This window comes from Anser cygnoides, chromosome 16 (assembly GCF_040182565.1).
Source record: "Anser cygnoides isolate HZ-2024a breed goose chromosome 16, Taihu_goose_T2T_genome, whole genome shotgun sequence".
In the NCBI taxonomy this organism is placed as follows: Eukaryota; Metazoa; Chordata; class Aves; order Anseriformes; family Anatidae; genus Anser; species Anser cygnoides.
Window position 1 is genome coordinate 8,343,118 of NC_089888.1, and position 25,329 is coordinate 8,368,446.

Sequence of the window (25,329 nt, forward strand, 5' to 3'; positions counted from 1 at the left end):
CAGCGCCCTGTCGTGCCTCAGCCGTTACCGCTGAGGAGTTACGCCCGTGAAGCCGACTGCCTCCCTCCCGCCTGCCGTGCGGGCGTGTGCGTGCAGCGCTCACCAGAAACCAAAAATCTAACAGGGATAATGGCGCGCCTGCAGGAAACAAGCCCAAAGTGGGCAAATTTGATAAACTGGCGGTGTCCACGTATATTTGTCCCCTCACCTCAGCGCCGTACCACACCCGCAGCAGCTCCTGCCACCTGTGTGCACGAGGCTTGTCCCTGAGCGGCCACCGAGCACCGCCTTCACCCCGCTCGACGCCTCCGTGCCCTGTGCCGGGCCTCGCCCTGTGCCCCCCCCCGGGGGGCCCCGGGGGGCCCCGTGCCCCGCCGCCCGGGGCCGCCCCGCGGCGCTGTCCATGGTGTGAGGGAGCGGCGGGGCCGGGCGGGGCCGGGCGGGGCCGCGCTGAGGAGGGAGGGGGCGGGGCCAAGCGGGGCGGGGCGGGGCCGGGCCGCCCCGTGGGCGGCAGGCGGCACGAGGCCGCGCGGTCACGTGCGCGGCGGCGCGGTCACGTGGGCGCGCCCCCGGCGGCGGCGGGAGGCCCCCTCGGGCCGGGATGTAGTCCCGGCTGGGGGCGGCGGACGGATACCCGCGCGGCGCCGGCCCCATCCACAGGGCGCGGCGCCTCCTAGCGGGACCGGGGTAGATCCCGCCGCCGTCTCCTCAGCCGCCGGGGGGGCTCCGGGCCTCTCGCGAGACCCCCCCCCTCGCCTCACCTCACCCCCCCCGGTTCGCGCAGCCCCCCCCCCGTTACCGGGAGCCTCCCCGCGGGGCCCGGCGGGGGCAGTGCCGACGGGAACCCACCGCCGCTCTGCTCCCCCCCCCCCCCCCGGGGCGCGGCCCCCTCCCTCCCCTCCCGCCGGACAATGAGTCCCGTATGCTAATGAGCGCCTGGCGTCACTTCCGCTCTTTCTCGGCCGCCATCTTGGCCAGGGCAGGTTCTGGGCAGGAGGGACCCGGCTGTATTGTCCGCAGGGCGCCCGGGGAGACAGAGCCCCCCCCCGCACCCCCCCCCCCCCCGCGCCTCCCGCACCCCCCGCGCCCCGGGGCCCGAGCCCTGTGAAGCCGCCGCCCCCCCGGGGCCCGCTCCCCACAGCCGCCCCCTTCCTCCTTCTCCTCCTCCTCCTCCTCCTCCTCCATCCCCCCCTCACGCAGCCCCCCCCCCCGCCCCCTTTGTCTCCCCCGCGCCGCCGCCGGCTGCGCTCCGCCCGCCCCGCACACACACGGCGCACACACACACACACACACACACCGCTCACACCCCCGAGGCTGAGGTGCCGGGGGAGCGCCCGCCCTCGCTGCCGAGGACAGAGAGCCCCGGGCAGGTAGGTGTGTGCGCGGCTCCGCGGCACGGCCCGGCTGCGGGCGGCCCCCGCCCGCCTCAGGACATGGCCTGGCCCCCCCCCGGCGGGACCCGGCCCCGGGGTGGTCGGCTGGGGGGCTGCGAGGGGGGCGGGCGGGCCCCTTCCCTTCCCCCCTTCCCTTCCCTTCCCTTCCCTTCCCTTCCCTTCCCTTCCCTTCCCTTCCCTTCCCTCCGCCGTGCCCGGCCGCACACCCGTTGAAGCGCTGAGGCCGCCCCAGCGGGCGGCGGGGACCGCTGCGCCGCCGCCTTCCTTCCCTCCTCCTCCTCCCCTTCCCTCCCTCTTTCGCTTCCCTTCCCTCCGGCCGCTCAGGGGACCCGTCCCGGAGCCAGCATCCCGCCGCTGCTGTAGGGCCCCGGTGGCGGAGTTGGGGCCGGAGCCAGGCGGGCAGCGGCCCCCAGCCCGCCGGGAGGAGCCGGAGCCGCTGCCCCGCGCCGAGCCCCAGCCGCGGGATGCAGCCCAGCACCAGCAGCGGCGGCGGCGCCGCCTGGCTCGGCCCTGCCCGGCCCCGCCGCGGGCTCCGGCCGCCGACCCCCGGCTCCCAGACAAAGGCAGGGGGGGAACAGCGGAGGCCGAACGCCCCGCTCCGCACCCCGGGGCTGCTCCCCCTTCCCTGCGCTCGGCGATCGCAGCCCGGGGGCGGGGGAGGGAGGGGAAGGTTTCCCAAACAAGTACCGCGGTGTGGGTGATGCTGAGCCTCAGCCTGCCCCCCTCCTTTTATTTTTTTTTCATAATTCTTTCTCTTTCCACCCAGCTCCCTCTCCGTTCGATCCGGGATCGTGGCTCCCGGTTTCTGAGCGTGGCCGGGGAGAGGAGAGGAAAAAAAATAATAAATAAATAAAAAAATACCAGCCCCCACCCAAAATGCAGCGCAGCCCCGCCGGAGATGAGGGCGGGCGGCGGCAGGGGGCGCGTTCCCCGCGCCGGGCACGGCTGCGGCGGGGAAGGGCCGCGCAGCGCCGCCTGCGGCCCCCCCGCTCCCGGCCGAGCCAGCGGGGCAGGCCCCGGCGGGCTCCTGGCGCCGGACCCGAGGGCCCCCGGCCGGCCTCGGCCCCCCCCCAGTGCCTCTGCACCCCTGGCCGGGGGTCTGGAGGTGGCTGGGGAGTCCCCCGGGGGGCGAGCAGCGCCTGGAGGGGCTGCGTGGTTCGGTGAGGCTGGGACGCGAGGCTGGGTGGAGGGCGTCGGGTGTCGTGTTGGGACTCGGTTGTGGCTCCTGGTGCCATTTGCCTTAGGAACTCGCGAGGCTCTTCTCACGCCTTCCGAGCGCACGGCTGCAGGGGGAGAAACTTTGGGTGTGAGGCGGCAGGGAAGGGTTGGCTGCTTTGTTAGGGGTGGTGGGCGAGGCGGGATGAGGGAGACCTCGACGTCTTGAGACTTTGTTTGCTAGACGTGTTGGAACCATTCGGTAGGTGGGAAAGAGGTTCTGATTTCTTGTAGAAGAACTACAGGTTTTTCTTCTCCAGGTTGTTTTTACTAGCTATGTTTTTGTTCATTTTTACTACTATTTTCCATTTGGACGTGAACCATGTGCCTGAGATAATGGAGACACCATTCCTACCTGCCAACGTAGCGTGGTCTGAGGTTGGCGTGGCTGCTGCGTAGCACGGTGTGCATCTCCTGCAGGCCACCAGCATTGTTCCCCACCACGGGATCTCTGCTACTTAGAAAAACTTTCCCTTGGGGTGGCTGATAACCAACAATTACAGGGCTTACAGCGCTTTGCCATAGTTGCCATCCGTCCAGGTGAGAAGGATGGATCGTCCTGTTTAAAAAAAAAAAAGCTTTCTTTTTTTTGCGTTTAGTAACAAACCCTGCGTTTGGTTCTGCTTCAGACGTAATTTTTACAGGTGTTGGACAGTAATCTGGTATGAGCAGATAAACATTAACACAATATGTGTTGAAATCTTAAAACATTGAGAAGAGAGAAAAGTACTGTTGTTAACAAAAATTGCACTTAGGGCTGATGGGTCATAAGATGATTGTTACCTTTGCTGAAGATGCTTACGGTAAATACTTATGTAAACTTCAGCCACAAACCAAAAACTTATTCTCTTCCAAAAGTAGTAAAAAGCTGAACATTTTTTGCTTTTCTAATAGCAAACCACCCTTTACTAAAATTAATAGTATTTCTTATCAAGTATCTTTTTTTTAAAGACTTTCTAGTATCTATTAGAAATGAAATGCTTCCAGTGTTTGAAGACAGCTCTCTAAGATCATTGCAAATTGATACGTCTGGAATGCTCCCTTATTAGGGAAAAAAAACCCTCAGGTTATTTTTAACTTGAAGTGAATGGTTCACGATACAGATTCTATAAACCTGTATCTCTTTTAGGTTACTACTGTTTATGCTTGAAAGTGTATTACGTGGATCTGCTAGAGTTGGAAAGTCATTGTGGGCTTGTGAGATCGGTTGTGTTAGGTTTTCAGGAGAGAAGTGATTGGATGTGCGAGGGATGGTGAAGGTGAAAGGTGGCTGTGCCTGCCTGTAGGTAAAAGGCGAGTGGTGAATATTGTCTGCTCTCAGAGTGCCCAGGAATGAAAGCAGAGGAACTTCTTGGCTGTTTTGGAAAGCGCGTGCCCATCAGTGTTGAGTATTAGCTTCACAAACAAAACATCTAGGAAGACTGGACGTGCTCTCCAGGATGAGATAAATAACTGATTTTTTTCTCTGTATACGTAGGATAGAAGTTAACAGTTGTCAGAAGATGCCCATTAGCATTTTCAGAATTGGTATGTGTCACTCACAGTGGTGTATTACAACAGCATTTTAATTGAGCGTGGAAATAATTCGACAGTAGAGTAAAGTATCATTTGTTAGGTACTTCCCAAACTGAACTCTGCAGTTACTGCATTCACTAGTAAAATAGAAGGGGATGCCAGAGAAATTCCTAGATGAATGCCAGCACAAATTTTCTGTGGAAGGTAAGTTGTGCTTCTGTCACACTGCAGAGTGAATAATAGATGATTATTCCCAACCCAGCTTTACTACTCCATAATAATAGTAAATACTGAAAGTAAATATTAAATTTTAAAGTAGCACTCTTGCAATGCGTAACTCAATCAGAAGCACACTGGTAATCAAAAGTCATATAGCCCAAATGTGTATTCTACAACTCTATATAAAGATCTGATTGATGCTTTAAAAAAAAAAGGCAGAAATCATTTTATGGGAGAAAAGGCAGTGCTCATGGGTTAGTGTATTTATTTTTGGGTAGCTGCAAATAAGACTCAGCAGCAAGATAAGAAATTTATTGATCTTTTTTTTTCCAGAATTGGGAGGTTATCTTTGCTCCAGCATTTGAAGTAAGTTTGAGACACAAAATTTATGCATTGGGGATGGACGAAACAGCATCAGATATGATGAGACAGTCTAGAGTCACTAGGACATAGGTGCCAGGAGAGATGCACCGAGTTTGACTTAAATTGATCAGTTAGTTTGTGTGGTGTGATTTGGTCTGCATTGGATGGACAAAGATGCGCTTCATTTGTTAGTTCAGATGAGTTTGTATTTTAATAATGCTACATTTTCTGTTTTTTTCTTTTTGATACATTTAACATACTTATTTAAAAGAATAACAACTGACTATGTTGGCCTGCATCTAAACAAGCATTATGTTATTTTTGATTGTTCAGATCTGTTCAATGCTTAAAATTATTTTAATGTTGGGTACAATTTTTATTAATATAATTGTAAAAGTGTAATTGTTAATGTGGTAGTAGTCCTGCTCCTGTAAATAAATATGTTGATAGAAGTTCACGTTTCCTAGTAATAGTATGAGCTATGGAGATGAGAATAAATGATAGTGGTGTAAGGATAGTGTAATACAAATACCTGTACAGGCACTGGAAGATAAAGAATTCCTAATTACATTAATTTAGTTAAAATATATGCATGTGCCCAATACTTTCTGTATACGTGGAAGGTTTGTTTTGACTGACCTGACATATTTTGGGAAAAATGCTCTTGCTTTCCTAGTCAGGTTGGTCAAATTGGCTTGTTCATTTTGAGCTTTCAAGAAATACTTAGATCTAAAGTAAGAACCAAATTCAGTTCTAGACTTGAAGAAAGATTTTCAGAGAGGGTGTAACTCTGGCTTACCTGAGGGCCATATGCCGTAAGGAAAGACCGTTCTTCAGAACTTCACTGCAGCTGATGGTGAAAGGCAGACACAAGGCTCAAATTCAGCATCCCATTCTTTCTTCACATCAGTGCTTTTGAATGTGTATGACAGTTGATGAGGTGATGATTTTGAGTAAGAGTGGAATAAATACTGTTTTTTCCTGCAGTGAGTCACTTTTCACTTACCACCCTTTATATATCCTTAGGTGGTTATTTTTTTAAAAGGTGGCATGCGTAAGAGATTGTTTGGGTCCATGCTGCCTGTTGGGTCCCAATTACCTGTGTAATTGTCTCTGCGAACACGTCACACCTGCAAGTTCTTGCCTATCCAGATCATGTGACAGAATGGTTCCTTTAGAAGCTACTTAAGAAACAGGTTTTTGGAACAATTCACAAGAAATAGAAGTTTAACTATTAACACCTTGTCCACTGAAGTACACTCCTCCAGTCTTTTACATGTAGGAAAGGGCATGGGCATGCTCTCAAGCCTGGCTTCGCTGGCTGCTCTTTCTTCCCTATCCATCTCCTTTGCTCTCTTTCAGATCTCAGCCTTCGGGCATTCTTCCCTTTACCCCTTTTTACCTCTTCTGTGTATTGATTCCCAGTGTGACTCTGGATCTGATAGCTCTTCACTTGTGCTGCATCTGGGCCAAAGAGGTTCTTAGTGATGCAGATTCATAGCAGCAACAGTAAGGGGGCAAAATATCTCTTGAAATCTAAGTAGACAAAATACTGGTCTTAAATTGCTTTTTTTTTTCTCCTAAGAAGTCAAACTCAAGTTTGTGATCTGTTGTTTTGTTCTGTTTCCCCATTCCTGCTGCTGCTGCTATGAAGCCTTTTGAATATCGAAGGTTCCTGAGTCAGACCGAAGACAGCAGTAGCTGAGGTGGATTAACGCTGGAATGTAGTCAGGGATTGGAGCGCTTGGGAGCTATGCTTAGACAGAAAGGGAAAGAGGTAAGAAATGTGGAGTGGTAAGACCGATTTTTTTTTTTAAGCTCTTATTTACAGTCTTTACCCAATCGTTTTTCGGTAAATGCTTTACCCAGCGTTTGTGCATAGCATGTGTGAAGTGGTAAGGCAAAGGAAAAACAATTAGCATCAGCCTACTTCACAGACTATTTTTACATTTTAAATACTTAGATGCTAGCCAGTTGGCGAGGTCCTGTCAGTATCTGATACATCCTCTATCTGAGAAAACATGTATTGGCAGGATTTTAGATGAGCTTGTAAAAGTGTTTGTATGCTCTCTTTTGTTTTGTTGGTTTGTTCTGCCACTTAAACCAGCAGGCAAGCAATGCATTTTACTAGTTAGGACACACTAAGGGGTGCAGTTTCACTCGTGGTATAAATATATCTATGTCTGTACTGCCTCTACAAGGAGTCGTACAAGCCCCACTTCCTGCCACCTTATTCGTACCAGTCCTAACACTTCTGCTTGGGAGTGTGGAGGAACTGCTGTGGCTGCAAAAGACTGCATTTCAGTTGAATCAGTTCTCTGCTCTGGCTGCTGCACAAGTCCTGTTGCTGACACAGTGGTGGTGTCAAGAAAACATGATAGAGAGAAGATAAGACTACCAGTGGTGGTGTAAGGAAAACAGAATAGAAGATAAGACTGCCATTTGCACTTGCAGTCTAATTTCTGTTTGCAGTTTCACAATCGGTGTAATCTGATCATAAATTGTATCTATATTGATTACATGCTTCATTCCTGCACAGTTTAGAGATTTCTATTCAAATGTGGTTTTTTTTGAGTTTTGGATTGAAAGATTATGCTTGGTTGTATTTAATTTGTAACTGCAAATTCCCCAAATCATTTTTGTTCAGGGATTGTTCATGTTTAGTTACAATCAATAGATGAGGATCGCGTTTGGAAATCTTAAAGCATATTCATGCAGCCTTTTTTTTCCTGATCACTGAAGTGTGGATATAATGGTGTAAGCAAATAATATCCTTTGTGCTTCAGTGACCTCTAGTCTTGATTTCAAATTTCTGTAAGATGGGCAGGCTTTAGTACAATTCAAATAGAAATATTTAAGAAATAGCCCTAAACAAGCAAGACTGTTGTATTGAGCATGTACATTACATATTGATTTCACTGCACAAATGTGGTTTCACATAAATGTTTATCTTTGGAGATCATGAACAGTCACAAAAGATATTCAAGATAGCAGTAGGGGGAAGCTTACTTCTTGGTGCTAGTGCCTCTAATTTAAACTTTCCTATGCACTGAAGTATGGCATGCCCTAAAGAATAATAGATACAATTTAAAACTGATTTTCAGAATGCAGTAGGAACTGGCAGAATTTCTGGTATTTTTATGTGTTCAGAAGATCATTAGAAAATATTTAAATTTAGCTAACAATGTGCTTTTTATTTTTTAACGTCAGCCTATGTCATCAAAATAGGAAAACCCAACAAATTCCTGGCAGAGTGCAAGGTAGCAGATTACTCATGAAGAAATAAGGAGTTACTGTTCCTAGAGCAGTGGGAATTTGGCCATCTTGTATTTTACATTGGGGCATAGAAATCACGCAGTGTACAAAATTTATACTACTAAGCAAAGGTTGATAAGGAAATAGTTAATTTCCTTTTAGCTATGCAGTTAGTGTACACACCCACCAGATGGAGCTTCTGGCACCAGTGGAAAATTCCAGAAATCAAGCAAGAATGAGAAGTGTGTGAATGACTTAGAAGATCCCTGTCTGCTGGGCTGCAGAAGATATTTTTTTAACCTTTTAAAAAAATGAATGGAAAGTAAGATCAGCCTTCCTGAGCCTTCTCACTAGAACTGTCTTCCATAGAAGTTCTTCCTCTGTGATGGGAAGTTGGAGTTGTTAGCATCAGAGTCACCAAGTTGAAGATAGACAATAAGCTCCAAAAAAAAAAAAAGAGCGAAACAGTTTCATAAACCCTTGCTGAAGTTCACATAGAATCGCAGAAACAGCACGTTAAGGTTATTAGCCAAAGAATTTCGTCCAAAGGAATGTGAGTGTGGCTGCTTTTTCTATTTTTGTTGTTGTTGTTTGTTTTAGTACTACATTTTAGAAAACCTACAGATGTCCAGAGAAGTGGTGTGAACAGTCCTTTTTCTTTGACACACTGATTTAATCTCTGAAGTGATTTCAAAATCTTTTTAAAGTCTTTAATTGGCAAAGGAACTTTTAAGAAATAGACTGTTTGACTGTGAAGGACAGCCAGGGGGTTTCATGCACAGAGGTCTGCAGAAGGTTTACAATACATTGACCAGGTACCAAAATACACTTGCTAATTCCCTTCAGTTCCAATTACCGTAGTTTCAGAACGCCATGCCAGATTTGATTGGGTTTTCTGTTTACTTTACATCTTTCTAATATGCCTAGTCCTGTTTTAGGTACAGACACAAGTTAAAGGGCTTGGAGGCTTGTGCTAGCCTAAGGGTCTAACATGGCACTGTGCACACAGAACTGTCTGGTTGGAGTTGAGGTGGTAGACAAAAGTTAGCTGGCAGCCATGGTGTTACATGGGCAGTAGCTGGTGTTGCAGATGGTGGAGCTGGTAATGCTGTGGAGGTGCTCTGTGTTTAAAATGTTGCCAGTAGAGTAGAGCGCGCGCCCTTACAAAACAGCCTCTGTCTTAGGATTATAGCAGACTTGAAAAATGAGCTCTTAGTTGTCTGGCATTTAAGATGTGCTGTTAAACTGTAAATCTCATTACCTTCACAGGAGATGTGGGTGCACAGCCCCTCTGAAAACTAGGCCAGAAATGCTTAAATAAGAAGAGTGCAAACAGAAGACAGTGGAAATGCTTATTGTAAGCCAGAGATAGCTGTGTCAGGAGTAGACTCTTTGTTCAGTCAGTGCGCAGAGGAGAGGTATTTAGCTGTAACTCCTACCTTCTCGTGGAAGTTTTTGTTAGTTTGTAGTTCTCCCAACTCCTCTCTTCTCCCTGGTGTTTCTGCTCCTGGTATTTTTGGTTTGCTCACTCTTCCCTGTGATACCTTTCTGCTTCCTGACTATCACTTTTCCTTGCTCAACTGTCCTGGGACTTTCAGGTCCTGGAGCCCCAACCTTCTTGCCAAAGATAGAGGCCATCGTTGTCCTAATGTGAATACAGAATATTATACACCACACTACTACATAGCATCATTGAAGCTGCATACATGAGGAGGCTGCGTTTCCGTTGCTGCAGGAACCATAGGTTAATTTTCTTGCATATTTTTCTCGCATTTTTTAAAAACCTTGCCCGATGTTGCACTAACAGCCTTCCTTGTGAGTCTGTTTTATGGCTGGCTTTTTACAGCATGCTACTAACTGCAATTAAACAGACAAATCATTAAAAATCTTATTTTAAACGCAGTTGGAATAGTTTCTATGAATCTAGGGAGATAAAAAGAAAAATGCCAAGAAACTAACAGTCTTGTTTCATTATGCCCAGGAACACAGCTGTTGTCAGCTCTGATACAGGCCACTGTGTTGCACTGTAGCATGCAAACCAAGAACTTCTCCAAGTTCAAATACTATCAAAATAAGGGCTAAAATAAAAGTATTTGGGATTACACAAAGAAAGAAAAAATGCCAGAAGCTTGGTGATTCTGGTCAGCAACGCAACGCAGGGAAATGATACTGAGTCTTTGGGAGGCCCAGTATGGGATGAGTACTTCTGCGTGCTCAGTGTTTGTATCTTCAGACTGACCCACTAATTGACACTGATCTGCTCTCAGTCCCGCTCAGTCCTCATCCAGAAGTGTTCTTTCTGCACTGAGAATGCAGTGGGAGAGAGGTAATTTGGACTTGACAGAGATACAGGGATATAAATTCTCCTTTCTAGCTGGGAAATAATCCAGTATGAAAGAAAACAACCTGCCATTCTTACCTATTTGAAGGTATGGCTAGTGGTCTTGTTAAAGCATACGCAGCGTTCTGTTCTGCCTCACTGTGAAGTATCTTAAGAATTTTGTCTCCTTAAATTTTGTTAAAACATTTTAGTATCTTCTGTTGAAGCCATATTAGCCAATTAGAAAAATGATCTTTACTTTAAGCTGTGGATGTTCTGTCTGAATGATCAACAGAGAAAAATTAATTGTTTTAAACAATGAAAACTGCTGTGGTAAACTAAATGACTCTGCAAATGTTGCCTTTGTAAACTTTGCATTTGCTTGTTCCAGTTTTAATGCTACTATTGTTGTGTCTGGTGTTCCCAGTATTTTCAAAACTGAATTTCTGTCCATGGGTGATGTGTGTCGAAGAGATACCAAGTCTTCCTAGAGCAACATAATCGTTTACATGCCATTGCCCTGAACAGTGTACTTCACATCCTCCTCCTAACAGCCATATAACTGGAAACTTTAATCTGAATGCTTCCCAAATGAGTGTGTTTCCCTAGGGTTGTGGCTGGCAGCCATGTCACCTGTTTGATCTCCCACGGTCTTGTAATTTAAGGTGGGACTGTACTTGTATAGGAAACTTCTAGGAAAAATTACCTGTATGAGGAAGTGTTGGTGCTTCAATAAGTGTGCTTGGTGTACAGGGTGCAGCTGTGCTGCCGGTACTAATAGCTCACATGCGGTATGAACGGAGGCCCTAGACACTTAAATCAGAAGGTTACATGAAGTGTGAATAGGAACGTTCATCATGGTATGCTGCTGGATTTCTGACTTGGGTAACTTAATTGAATTGTTAGTACCAGAATATTCTTTGGATAACATCACCTAGAGAAATCTGTTTAAACCACAAATCTGTTAAAACTTTATGCAGCACTCTTAACCTTGCTGGATTGCACCCCACAGTAGCTCCGTGTCAGTAAAGGTACCGTATACGTGGTTTTAGAATCCTTTGCAATGAAACGTACGTTATAAATGTGAGATTGCCCTTACTACATTTCTTATCTCTTGTCTTTAACACTTTGTTTTGTACAGCAGGATATGATGCTTCTTCTATGTCCGGGCTTTGGCCTCACACAGTAGGTGTAATATAATCGCTGAGGTGGGCGTTCTGCAAGGAGAATTATTTTTGGAGGCTTTTGCATGAAACTTGTCCAATGAGTCTGAGACGCCCAAGCACCATTAATTTTGGAGGTAAATGCCTCATAATATGTACTGAATAGATTGGGAAGAGTTAAGATTTTGATTTGGTGAAGTATATGCAAAAAATAGTTGAAAGGATAGTTCTGACTGTTTGCTACTGACATTTGGACGTTCTGAACTTAAAGGAACACCAACTTGAACTCTAGAAAAATTGTGGACTTAGAGGGCTTTGAGCTTAACCATTTTGGCAGCTTCACTGGACACTGCAAAACCCCTCTTTTGGTTTATTAAGACCAACAGAGGCAAAAGTAAAAGCTAATTTTGACTACAAGAGAACTGCCAGAAGAGTGAAAAAAACTGTGTTTTGTGATACGAAAGTTAAAAGACAAGAACATAATTTAAGTTGGATGTCCCTTTAAGTTATTTATTAGAATCTGACATTTCTTATTTGAATCATGATTTAAATGTTAAAATTTAGAAGCTTAAGTATTTTATTATTGAGATATTTTCTATCATTTGTCTATAAATTGGTCTGTCAAAGTGGGCTGGAATATGTCCAATTGGAGGGGAGGGAGGAATGCTGTAGTTAAAAACAACAATGAAAAAATGAAGCCAAAGGGGAGGAAAAAAAAAAAAAAAACAAATGAGAGAAAATACAACAATGATGTCCCAAAAGGTTTTTTTTAATGACAGATTTTAAATGTCAGTACTTGTCTGGGGGGCGGTGGGGGGGAATTATTTGCATGAAACTGACTTAATTTAAAATTTACTGATGTTATTATGATTGGAATAAAATCAGGTTACTGATAAAATTGTGAAGATAAGATAGATGAAAAAAAAAGCTTGGCATAGCAAACAACAGTAATGTGGTACTGGCACACAGCCGACAGAGAAATTTAAACCTATTTCAAAGATTGACAGTGTCTGGGTTGCACTGATGGTGTTGATCCTGGATTCTCCTTGCTTTCTGATTTTAACGGTAACTGTCATTGAGAAATATTTAATATTTAAAAAGAGTCTATCTAGTAGAGAGGTATCCTGTAGTTTTTAATGAAGTAATGTTTAGTATAATCTGAATTTTATGCACTAACTTGTTACCAAACTGCATGCATTTTTCTGATTATGCTGGGTTTGACTCTGCTGCAGCCCTTCCCTTTTAGTATTGTAGATACTAAGAAATTGGGGTTTGAATTATCAGAACGAAAATCATGGGATCGTGTTACATACCTAACAAAGTCAATGGACTAGAAGAGTGGGTTTAAGTGGGGTGGGGGGATATATTACACAGGGAAAAGGAGGAGGTTTTTAGAATAAGGGTTTGAAACGTTGCTTTTTCTGTAGGAAAAAGATGGAGTATTGCATGCTGGGAACAAGTGCTTTCCATAAGGTAGCTAAATTTTAAAAGTACATTTGTTTCATTTTGTTTTAGGCTTTGCTTAAGTATTCTAATCTAGTAACTTTGTCCTTTCTGCAGTTTTCATTTCAATTAGATACCTCTGCAAAACTCTCTTCTAAACAAATTCAGAAACCAAACCAAACAAACCTGGGCCACAACTGCAGTTCAGCATACTTCTGAATGTTGCTCAATGTGTATGGAAGAGTCTTTAAAGAATATTAGTACTAGTATAAATTCTTTCTGTGGTCTGTTTTCCATTATATCAAAATTGCAGATCTTAACATCAGTAAATTTAAAGATGTGAATGTGTTGGATGACTAAAGAGAAATGACCAAAAGTAAAACGATTAGTTAAAAGGTAGCCTTAAGTGACACCTCTTAAAACAAAACAAAAACTCACCAGGCATGCTTTTGGCGGAAACTGCAAGTACATAGTTAAATTCTTTTTTCCTCTATTCTTGTGAATAGCAAGAGATAGCATACTTGGAGAAAGTTTGAGTAGATGAGTCAGGATTTACTGACTCATTACCAGTCACTATTAGTTACTTCATTAACTGCAGTTAAATGTTTTGGCCAGGTTTCCCGAGGAAACAAAGCTTATATAATTTTTCAGATTGTGGCTTGTCTCCTATTGGCCTGTCACTCCTCCCAGCCAAGAATAACGTTGGGCACTTCCAAACAAATTTGATAGAGGTGGAGGTCTGAAAAGATAAGTAAGCACCTTTAAGCTTCGTTAAAAGTAGATCTCCAGTAAGGGAAGAAACTGAGGTTTGAACATTAACTAGTGTTTTCTTCACAACTCTCCTGCCAGCTGGTTCTTTCAATTGGATGTTGCAATGCCCAGGTGGCTGCTAAAAACTCTGTGGGAGGAGTTGTAAGGGGGAGGGGAAACAAATCCTCCTGCTTAGGCCCAGGATTTTAAGGGTTTGACTTTTCAATATTGGATGCGCGCCGCCTGCTGAGGTGCCAGTTAGGTGTTGTGCCTGGAGCTGAATGTAGCAACCTGGCTGGCATTATCTAATATGGAGCTAGCAGAGGGTTATGAAGGAGAGAGAAGCAGCAGTAAATTATCTTGGCTTATTATTTGAAGTATTCAGCTCCAAATGAGAGTTGTTGGTGCCTGACTGAGTGCGTGTGTAGTATGTTATTCCATGGAATACAATATTATTACAGGTACAGCAGCAGCTCATGATGCCCCGTAAAGCTTTTCTTTCCCAGAAAGAAAAGCAGGCTCGTGCCAGGGAAAGGGATATGTTAAAAAAGAGGAGGAGGCGACAAGACTATCTCAAAAGAAGCGTGGAGCCGCAGAAAAATGCAGAAACAATAAAATGGCACAGGGATGATGAGAAGAGGAGAGAAAATGAGCAAGTTAAGGACAAAGATATCAAGAAGCGGTGGAGACAGGATGAGAGAGAACGACGAAAGAATGTGGACGCTATGAATTGGCGCAGGGAAGATGAGAAGAGGGAAAATGAGCGAGGTAAGGACCAAGAAGGCCAAGAACGAGCAAAGAAAGGAGGAGGAGGAGAGGGGAAAAGAGCGACGAAAGGATGGACCTTTTGAAGCAGCAGAGGGATAATGAGGGGGAGAGGGAAAAGGAAAGAGTAAGAACAGTTCCATTTTATAAGTATGTGCAGGAATAACAGAATATTAGTATCATTTAGTTTCAAATTTATCTGCTTTAATGAATTACAGTTCTTGTAGAGCCAATTATTTTATTAAATTGATCTGAGTATGGATGTATGCAAATTTAAGAAGTTAGTGGGATAGAAATGGCTGTTTATGCATTGCTTTTGAAATTGTCTGTTTTGCACGCATGCTCACACCTAATTTCTTCAACAGTGCAGTTGGTAATATTGTGTTTCAGATCACCAAAAAGTTCAGGTTTTCTCAGTCTTCATACTATGAATAAATGACAGTGTTAGGAAGGGAAGGGTCAACCAAACGTGCACGTAGGAGAAGGTAAAACTGATGTTTATTTTATTCATTTTAATAATGTGCCCAAGAGATAGTTGTCATTGCACACCCTTTCTTTTTTCCTTTTTTTTTTTTTTGAGGTAAATTATTAGAAAAGTTGTATGGAAGTGTAGATTTCACAGAATGCTTTTAAGAAGCAGTCAGTTCAAGATGCATGTTTCTGTTATGAGTTCTAAGGTGCTGGTATCAAGACCTTGGCATCAAATCTGTAAAACTGACAAACAGTAGGTGTTTACAGTAGGTAGGTCCCTTTTTAAAAATTGCACTTTTATTAATTTTTATATAGGACTCTATCTGGAGTTACTAAATGCTTTTTGTAGTAGCCCCAAAACATTTATTTTTGGTTTGTGAACTGGCAATGGATTTATACTGCATGGTAGTTTAGCTCTTTGGAATGCTCAGACTCATCTGCTAGAAACGCAAACCAATTTAGAAATTAGAGCCCTTAGAGTAAAAAAGATGGTGCCTTTGCAAACATGATGGTAACTTGCTCCCATTTTACAGCTGGAGATGTTGCAGCCCTTCTTGGAAGACTTCTTTGCCTGCAGCCATTCACAGTAAACACTGGGGCTGTCACAATCTGTGGTGAAATAGTGCCTCTTGTAAGCAGTAGCAAAGATTTAGCTACCTGAAAATCAGGCACTGATTCAGTTGTCTGCATCTTCTGGATTTTAGCATATGATGAGCAACCTGGAAGCCACAATAATAAAGTGAACAGTTGTGTCATTAGTAAGACTACTAATTGCTCCATGACTGTGTACTTCTAATTTCATTATGCAACAAAGCCAAAATGGTCAACATACTGAATATGCATAAGTTTGGATTTTGTTCCTTTCCAGTGCTGATCCTTTCAAGCCACAAAATAAGCCTTTGTAAGGGGAAGGGCAAGGGATAGATGTCTCTTACAATGAGTAACTTCATTGTGAGGAAAAATGCTCACAAAGTGCGTTACCAGCTTTCTACCCCTATGTTCCTGCAGGTTTTTTTCATTATAGGCCTGGAATAACTGAGTATCGCTACAAACTGATAAATCTAGGTCAAGAAAAAATAACTTGCTTCAAGTAGCGTTGTTTTATTCTGTAACTTCTTTCTCTCTTCGTTTCTAATTTTCACTCGGTAGTTACTAGAAGCTTTGATTTTTTTGTAGTCTTTTTCTTGACTGACTACTTGTTCTAACTGTTCTGAGGTCTGTGAGCTTAGATAAACGTAGAACTATGTTCACAGAATTCCCGAAGGAAATCAATAGAACAGCCAGATAGTAACTTTCCAGTTCTTCTAGTATCACTAGCAGTGTTGACATCATGTACTTTACTTGTATTAAAAAATATGTTGTCTTTCACTGGCTTGGTTCCCCCAGAGGACAGTTGCTTCAGAAGAATCAGTGGCTGTTGCAAAGAGCATTAGGATACCTACCTTACAAATGCTTAAATGCGAATAAAATGCAATAGAGGCTAGTTTTTGTTTAAGCCTTTTAGAGATTCCATAACTGTTTTTTTTTTTTTACTTGCCACTTCACAGCAATGTTCTTTATAAACCTTGTTGAATGAAAACACTTTTTTCAGTTAAATGTTTAGGGTTACCTACAATCTGTGCTTGCTGGTCGTGGGAGGGTTTCCGTGATGGTACGACTGGACAGGGTCGTGGTAAAGAAATGGTGTTTGCAGTGATGCATTAAAAGAAGAAATGCTAGAATAGCCTACTGATGCTGTCTTGGTTCCTTTACAGTATAAGATTTTCCTCCAGATTACTTCTTGAGGTTTTTAAACTATTTCTTTATGAAAACCACAATTTTACTAATAGGACTGTGACATCAGTCACTTATTATACTTGTTTGTTACAACTGTAGCAAACCTCAATCATCAAACAAGTACATTAAGCACTTTGAATAATGTCCAAAAATGAAGAAGGAAAAAAAAAAAAAAACAAAACTAGATTCGGAATATCTGAAGACTGTAGTTCAGAGAAAAGGTCTGTCTTGATCTGAAACTGATGCACTTTTTCCAGAATCAGAATGGCAGTGTTACCTTGTGGTTTTCCTGAAGTTGTGTACCAGAAGATCCTAGGTACTGTTCTAGATAAAGCTGGCAGAACTGAAACAGTCTTAACATCTGTTACCTGATAGTATCACAGGTGGTAGGTTGCAGGGTAGCCTTTCTGTTGAGGTCCAAAATACAAAAGACCCACTGGAGCCTTAAGTTTTTAGTTGCACCAAAAGAGAAGCAGCCTTTTGGGTCCAAAGACAGGTGGAAGCTTTTCCTTGTTTTCCTTCCTATCACCTCTGATGATTTGACTGATTTGTGATATTTGTTTTGTTGTTTTCCCTTCCTGTGTTCCTTACCCTTTCTCTCTCCTGGGTCCAAGCCTTGCTGTAAGGTCCCAGTTCTCAAGTTGTGAATGCAGTGTATTGTGTTTAAGTTCTGTACTTCCCTCATTAGGGATGACTGCACTAAAAAAAAATATGCAGTATAGGAAAATGTTAACTAGTTCTTGAAGCATAGAATTCTAAAACAGGCAGGCATATTGCATTTTATATTAATTTTCCACATAATTACACAGTAATCCATTTTTTTCTATTTTTTAACTCCTCTTTTGACTTAGTCTTCTAGGTGGTTCCAGTCCCTTGGTAACTGATGTGTTAAAGGGCTGAACTGCACTGCTATGTTAACTTGAAGTGCTTGAAGCTGATACAGTGAGAATAGTTTATTTTTATTAAACAAAAAGTAGTTTAAAAGTCACTCAGTAACATAACAGGAGGATGTGTCAGACTTCACATTCTGGGTGTTTGTAGAAGAGTGGCTACAATTGTTTCCATCTGGAATTTGAAGAGCTAGGAAGGGTAGCAAGTTGGTGAAGACATAATTTGCAGTTGAAAGGTACTTTGAGTCTGTCTAAATACTAAAATCTGTTAAAAATGAGATACACTGAAGAGTTTAGCATTGGTTAAAACTTCTGTGACTATGCTGTAGTTAATTTGTGCTAGACCTTGTTTTCATTCTGTCTTTTTCTGTCATGTCATAACAAGTCCTGTTCTCCTGTATCTTGAATATTTGCAATGTTAAGTTCCTAAGCTCAGCAGAAATTTTCTCTAGTAATGGGTCTGTCCCTCCTGTTCACTTGAATTATGTTTTTTCCTGAACATAGCTCTCACTGGTGCTCCTGAGAGCATTTCAAGATGATAAGCAATTTTTTCCCCTAGTATTATTTTCTTTCACCACCTATGGCTAACAAGCTCAGAAAACCAAGTAAAGAAAAATCCCTTTGCTTGAAGCAATGCTAACCTAGAAGTGAGGTCCATTTTCTTTTGTAGCTATGAACCTGTGTTCTTTGAAGCACTTGATTTTAAATGAACAACGGAAAATGTTGTTGCCTCTTTAGGCCTGTAGTTCTGGTTGCTTCCTAAAATGTGCTTATGATTATTATTTAAATCCATCAGCCTGTGTTATGTTTTGGCTCCTTCCCATTTCAGGATATGATTCGACTGAGTAGACTGACCTGCTGGTTCCTATAGACTTCTCAAACCTCAGAAGTCTTTGTAGTCGTTTTATGCCCTAATTTTGAGGTTATAAGATGAACATATCAGAAGTGCACTTGAGATTAAGTTCTTCCTTCCTGGGGCTCCGGAGGCTATCAAAAGTCAAAACAGTGCTTCAGTTCTTAAAAGCACAATATTGTGTACACTTCTCAACGTCTGTGAAGTCACTTATCTGCTGTTCCTCTGCTTACCTTGCAAATATTCCTTGTTTTTTTCACAGAGCTTTCCCCACCCCTTCAGATTTTTGGATGAAGATTTGAGAGTACTTCATTCAGACCTTTCTCAACGTGTATGCACGAGTTAGGAAACTTGTCTTAGTTTTTGTTTGTGCTTTGAGTAGTGGCTGGTATTGAGAGCAGTGGATAGCACTGCATGAAGTTGGTCTAAACTCTGCCTTTGCATCTCCAAAATGTGACTGTGAAATGGAAGCTGAAGTACAGAGTTTCTAATTTAGTAATGATATTTTGCTCTTTTATATAGCTCACCTTTTCTTATATTTGGCCACTAAATTACTCTGGGAATAATACCTGGCTATGGACTAGACCTTTATGCTAGGTACTGCATAAATACAGAGCAAAAGAGAGTTCCAAACACTTCTCATGCAGTTCTTTTGCTTATTTTACAGTTATTTTGTGTCTGGAATAGTCAGACCTTTGGGGAATAAATGCACTAAAGATGAGTGATACCTTATTAAATCAGCCATTTTTTTAGAATTCCTTATAACTAGGTTAGTAATCCATTTTATTAGGTACCTGAGGATACTACCTGGATGATCTCAGTAGCGAGGTTGTTGGCCTTGTGTAATTCAGCTTACGAACAAGGGCTTTCCAATGTATTTGTATTTATGGGACCCAAGTCTAGAAATAGGACACAAAAGGGCAGACACAAATTGAATTCTTGTCTGTTGGATCATGAACTTGGAAATAACTGCTTGACTTAGAGGCAGATCCCATTATTCTTGTTACTACATGATGGTGTAAACACTCAGGTTACTCTGTAGAATCATATTTGCTGAACATATATGGGATCATCTTGGCTTATTTTCCTGTGAAGGTCTGTACAGATGCGCATTCCCTTACAAAGACAAATTCTATAATGTAGTAAATATGTATCTAGGACTTTCTGTGCAAGAATGAATAGGATAGAGTAGAACCAGGCAGGAATATAATAAAAATTAGTTACGCCTTAGTAACCACAAAACAGAATACGTGGAAATACAGGGTGCCCTGCTAACTGGAATGCTGTGCTGGAATGACTGTTGGATGAGCGATGTCAGCTCAGGATAAATTAATTCCTCCTTCATTTAAAAAGAAGTGCTACTGAGCTTCCTTTGAAAGCTACTTTGAGCTCTCTGAAGATTGAATCAGTAGTATGAGGTAAGCAGTGCCTCTTCAACCATGAGGACCTGGTAACTGGTAGATGTGTAAAGCTTGAGCTGCTTGTGCCCCTTGGAAAGGCTTGTGCCTTTTATTTGTTTTCCATGAAGTCCAGGGTATTGAAGACTGCTCTCTTTTGGCATTCCAGTAGAAAAACAGAGAAACAGCATTGAAGTCAGTTATTTTACAGAAGAATCAGTTGTGAGGACTTGTGAATCTTTATTATGGGCATCCTTCCCTGTTGAGCACGACAGATGTAGTGCAGTAGCTCGAGTGCCAGTTAAAGCACCCACTGCTGCTTTGTGTTAAATAATTCTTTGGATCTGAGCTTTGGAGCAGTAAGAAGTCTTGACAGTCAAGGAGATGTATTCCAAGTGTCCTGTCTTAAACATGAACTTTTGGTCAGGTGAAAGATACCTTTTTTCAAGAATAGTATTTATGCCTAAACAATGACTTGGGAGACTTAATCCCAGCTCTTTAAAGTCTACATTCAGGGATATGCCAGTAGCGTGTTGTGTATATTGCAGCTACAACTTGAGGTACTGGTTTGAAGAGAATGAATGGAGATGCTAAAAGCTCTTTTTGTAGTCACAAACCATAATCAGGCTGTACCTGGCTCTCCACTAATTATGATTAAATGGTCAAGAAACTTCCTAAATTAAATGAACTACATTAACTTAAGGATGAGGTTGCTTCTTTTGTTAAGATTAGGTGAGCTGTATTCAGCTATCAGGCAGAATTTGCAAAGTAAGGTTGTTCTTCAGTTTTCAGATGTGAAGATCTAATTATAACCTGTATTATGATGTGATAGAAAGATTTCGATAATTTCTTGTCCTTAAGACTTGGCTGTGAGGCAGGCGGAAGGCAGAGGCAAGAAGATAGTGCAGATATAACCGAGATTGTTTCTAGGCAGTCCTAAATAATTTGCTTTCTTTATCACTTGGGTTTATATATATCATGGTATGTTTGACATGTCCAGGTGTATTGGGCACAGTAGTTAGGAGAAAACAGTTGTTTGTTTTGGGGAAAAAGTTGTTAGTGGCACGCTCTATTGAAATAAGAGGCTGCTGCTTAATAAACGTTATTTTGAGAATTGTAGCTGACTTTCAAATTTAAAAGTTGTTATTGCCTAAAGACAAACTCTACTGACTCTTGCTTTGTCTCAAGTTAAAAAAAAAAGTCAATGAGCAAAATGAGCAGATTTCTTAATGTTTGCACTAATCTTTCTACAGTAGGCATTAAGAACTGGAGATATCCTGGAATAAAATTACTAGGACATTATTTCCAAAAGAATTTCAAATCCAAGGAAATGTTCATTCAAGTCCTGACCGTACCTGGCTATGCTGTTTCATACATTTTTTTGATGAAAATGTTCAGCGTTCGGTTATTTACAAAGAAGCTACTGAAAGCATACTGAAACAGAACAGTCAGAGCAATGCAGATTGGGTTGCCTTTAGAGAAAAATTAATGCAGCCGTGATTAATTTCTTGGCTGCATTCATAGTTTTTCACTCTTGCTCTGTGAACTGCAGCAAGAAGAGCTCTTAATAAATGGATGTTATTGAGTTTAAAAAATAATAAATGGTTATGCTGTGCTTTGGAAGTGAACCTGTGCTAACTTTATTGTAATTTAATGTTCAGAGCCATGTTTCCCAATTCTGTTTGGGGAGGAAAGTGAATAGAGTATTAAATACCATCTTCTTTCCATCAAGGAGCTGTGTTTAAGGATAATGCATCCAATCTGTGCACTATCTGTTCAGATATGGTGGTGTCATAATGGCATGCCTACCCATACCTTGTTAATACGTGTTATTCTTGGCTTGCTATTAATGTAGCTCTAGTATCACAAAAGTCAGATTTCTTCTCAAGACATGAAAGAAGTGACAATGGGCTTAGTACTGGAAGGTATTTCATAGTGACTGTCCTAGGAAAAGAAACTGCAGGTTGGAGTTGCAAGTATTACAAATTTGTTTGCAAGGTGAATATCCATTGCTCAAATGGATATGCTCATATTCTCAAATGCTTTTTCACCATTTATGCATTTATTCTTTGTCATAAATGGTATTATTTTACATCATCCAAAAGCAAGCTAAGTGTAGTACCAATAAGAGGATACAGCCTCTGCCCAGAGGTGCTTACGCAGTAAAGCTGATACCACAGCATGGGCAAGGATGGGTAGAAAAGCAGAACAGGACTTTGCATGTTCTGTAATTATTTGTCAAAGCCTAATACACAGTACAGAGGTAGAAAATTTTATGTATGCTAAGCGATTTTCTGTTTGTTTTTTTCTTTAAAAAAAAAAGGCTTTAGTTTGTGCCTCTAAAATGGCTCTTAATGAGAGAGAACAAAGAGGAAAGAGAGACTCAGAATTTGCTCAGAAAATCTGGTAACAGAGCCGTGAGCTTGAATGCAGATTTGGATAAAATAACTGGTTCGCCTGAGTCAGCTTTCAAAATAACAAGCAGTTGGGAACTCAGATTCAAACCTCATTTCCTAGTCCCTTATGAGGATTAAAAAACTCCCTAGCCAGGAGTGAGTAGCATTCTGAAAGGATGACAGGAATCAGTCTAATTATTTAAATGATCATATTCACCCTTGTAGGAGAATGTCTGAGGCCTCGATATTTTTATAATTGCATATGAGATACTTGATTATAAAGGAGTACAGCTGAGAATGGATACAGCATGAAAAACACCAGTTCGTGATTTTCCATACAGTGTTTTAAAGGCAGTAACTGGGAGCAGCGCGTAGTTTACTGCTGTGACCCATTTAATTCCTGCCTTTTCGGAGATGCCAAGGGTACCTGTAGTAGTGCTCTCCATAGTTTTGTTAGGTTGGTAAATGAATTATCAGGTTTGTGAGTGACTCTACCTATGAAGTGTTTCACCTGAATGATAATTCTTCATATTTGTAGAGTGGTTTGAGTTTCCCTCGAATGGAAGGTGTCAGATAACATACAGAAAGCAGCGACTTTTCATAGAAACTTGAATCTATTTTTTTTTCTAATTCTAGTCTTTTTAATTGAGACTAGAGAGGAGTGCTAGCTGAAACACCTTTGCAGTCACAGAAATTAAGTGTACTTGCATTTAGAGTTGTTGAGGTCAACAAAATAAGCTGTGGCTATACTGAATTCTTTTAACAAATCTCACTTGGAGGAAGTTAATACAGAACATCAAAATATTTGTTTCCCGGCCCATGGTGTTTTTTGTTTTTTTAATTACATACTTGGAGGACTTTGTGTGACAGTGCATGTCGAAGAGTTCTGTCTGATCAGAGACACTTGGTTATTGTAGTCACAACCCATATCCTTTGTACTCTGAGAAAATTTCGTAGTAAGTTCCTTGTAACTTAGGGATTGCCCTTCACCTCATGGCAAAATGGGAGATTTTTTTTTTCTAACTAAAATGTTTAATGATTATAAATTTCTACTAATACTGAATTCTAGGCTTCTGCTTGAAAGTGTTTAAAAACAAAACACAAAACAAAAATTTTCAAGCTTCGGTTCAAAAAGCCCATTTTTAGTTCATGTAGGTAGTCTTTGGCCCATGTAGTGGATTATTTAGTTAATAAGAATTTATTATTCCATCAGACCAACATCTGAACTGGCTCACAGAAATATTAATGATAAAAATGCAGCTTTGTCCTCTGGGGTGACGTTCTTTATGCAACAGGCATTGGAGCATTAAAGCCCAGTGAACGAGGTAACTCTGACACTTCCTTGCTGTTTAAGAAGCTTCCTCCCTTTCTCTTTGAGGAAAACCCTGCCTCTTTCTTTATTAGTGGCTCCACACCTCACCCCCCTACCCACCTTCCAGAAGAACTGTACACGTACAATGCTCACTGTAAGGGTAGCAACATGCAGACTGAGAACTCCCATAGGTGCAAAATAGAGCTAGTTGTTAGCACTGGGAAGAAATCTTAGTGCTAATGGTTGGATCTGGGAGTCTGTGTATCTTAAAAATTTAGACTTTCTTTTAGTTGGACAGCCTCAGGCAATAACAGACAGTAATAGCAGTTTAATTGGAATTAGCTACCTGTATAAGGAGAACTAAAAGGGAGGGTCGTCTCGTAGGCTGAAAATACCCGGCTGCATTCTGAAAGGTGCTAAGCCATCTCTTGTATTTTTTTTTTTCTCCAGTGACTTCTACCTCTGAAGGGCTCTAACCAAGCTTTCAGGTCCCATTTTATTAAGAGCAATGTACAATGAACAGGTTGTCAACCAGCCATTCAGACATTTAAAGCTATAAATACAGGAAATGGAGGAAACTGTTATATTTTTGCCTACCTCAACTTTCCTCAATTCAAGGCATTCTTAAGTAACAGTCCTGCTTTAGCATTCTAAAGGTTTTCCTGTAAAAGTTTGCTCACAGAATATGTTGTTGTGGTATTCGTGGATTCCTAAAATAAAAACCTAGGAAAGCTCTGACTTATTTCATAGGCCAATGTAGAGTACTAAGAATTCATGTGTAACTGCAGTTGAATGCAAGAAGCATCGTGCTCACTGAAGAGATACTCCTACATTCATTACAAGACTGACACAAATCTTAAAGCTCAACTTAGCAGTTTTCAAGTCAGTTTGAACGTATATGCCTAAAAGATAAATTGTGGTTTAAGTACCTCAGCATAGGAGGTAGATTTCATCTAGACACAGACACTTTATAGAAAGTTATTTCCAGATGCAGCTGATTACTCCTATAATAGTTGTTACATCTATTTTTTTTACGTGCTTTTTTAAGTTTGTCAGTATTTAGCTTTATGGCCAGCGTCATTTAAGAACAAACCAGACAAAGTGCGGTAGTTTCCTTAGTTAATGGTACAGCTCTGATGCTGAATTATGGGTAAAATGAGAGAGAAAATAATTAAAAGTGCAACTCTTCATCAAACAGAACACGTTTGACTTAAACCTTTTCTCTTACTTTCTTTTTCAATAGAAACTATGTTCCAACTTCCTGTCAACAACCTTGGCAGTTTAAGAAAGGCCCGGAAAACTGTGAAAAAAATACTTAGTGACATTGGTTTGGAATACTGTAAAGAACATATAGAAGTAAGTATGATACCTCCCTCCCAAGTGCTTTAGAGCTAGAATGCTCAAACACCAGTGGGACTGTGAGGTCTGTGTGTGACTTCTTTGGTTTTGGGCCTGTTTCATGAAATGTTAATTTTTTACTGTAAATTTTGAAGAGTGTTTCTAGAATCCCCTGTATCAGATTCCCATACCTTAATCCTGTGTTTTCATCAGCTTCTGAGAATGGTCCTAGGATTCCTTTTGAGCCTTGTTGGTCAGGCATTGCTACCTCTGTACTACCTTTTTAAAACCTGTACAAAGTGGGATTTAATTAAACTTGAGCTAACATGTACTTGTAAACACTTAGTTTAGCAAAGACAAGATACAATTCAGGCTATACATGATTGACTTGATATATCTTCTAGATAGGTTGTCCTTTGTTTATCTTGGATTCCTAAAAATATTTACTAACTGAACACTTAGGAATAAAGCAAGAACTAGGTGTGGTAGAGGAT

The 25,329-nt window shown here is 42.1% G+C and overlaps 1 protein-coding gene and 1 long non-coding RNA gene across 10 annotated transcripts in view; one reads left to right on the forward strand and one right to left on the reverse strand.

Annotated features, from left to right (window-relative positions):
• Positions 1–1,042, reverse strand: part of LOC125183797 (uncharacterized) — a 40,372-nt gene extending 39,330 nt beyond the window's left edge. For both annotated transcript variants that reach the window (XR_007166406.2, XR_010825216.1), the window contains exon 1: positions 209–1,042. This is a non-coding gene — a long non-coding RNA (uncharacterized lncRNA). The remainder of the gene's footprint in view (positions 1–208) is intronic.
• Positions 1,043–1,206: 164 nt separating this feature from the next.
• The window catches only part of ADNP (activity dependent neuroprotector homeobox), a 31,278-nt gene continuing 7,155 nt past the window's right edge, over positions 1,207–25,329 (forward strand). Inside the window, exons 1-6 of one of the 8 annotated variants that reach the window (XM_066978127.1) lie at positions 1,208–1,370; positions 6,361–6,483; positions 11,423–11,581; positions 12,872–12,917; positions 14,099–14,405; positions 24,741–24,853. In XM_066978127.1, coding sequence (XP_066834228.1) covers positions 12,879–12,917; positions 14,099–14,405; positions 24,741–24,853 — 459 coding nt within the window. In that variant the 5' untranslated portion in view covers positions 1,208–1,370; positions 6,361–6,483; positions 11,423–11,581; positions 12,872–12,878. Of the gene's footprint in view, positions 1,371–2,566; positions 3,150–4,691; positions 4,710–6,360; positions 6,484–11,422; positions 11,582–12,871; positions 12,918–14,098; positions 14,406–24,740; positions 24,854–25,329 lie in introns of those variants that run through there. The other 7 variants (XM_066978130.1, XM_066978129.1, XM_066978128.1 and 4 more) reach the window with 7 other exon arrangements.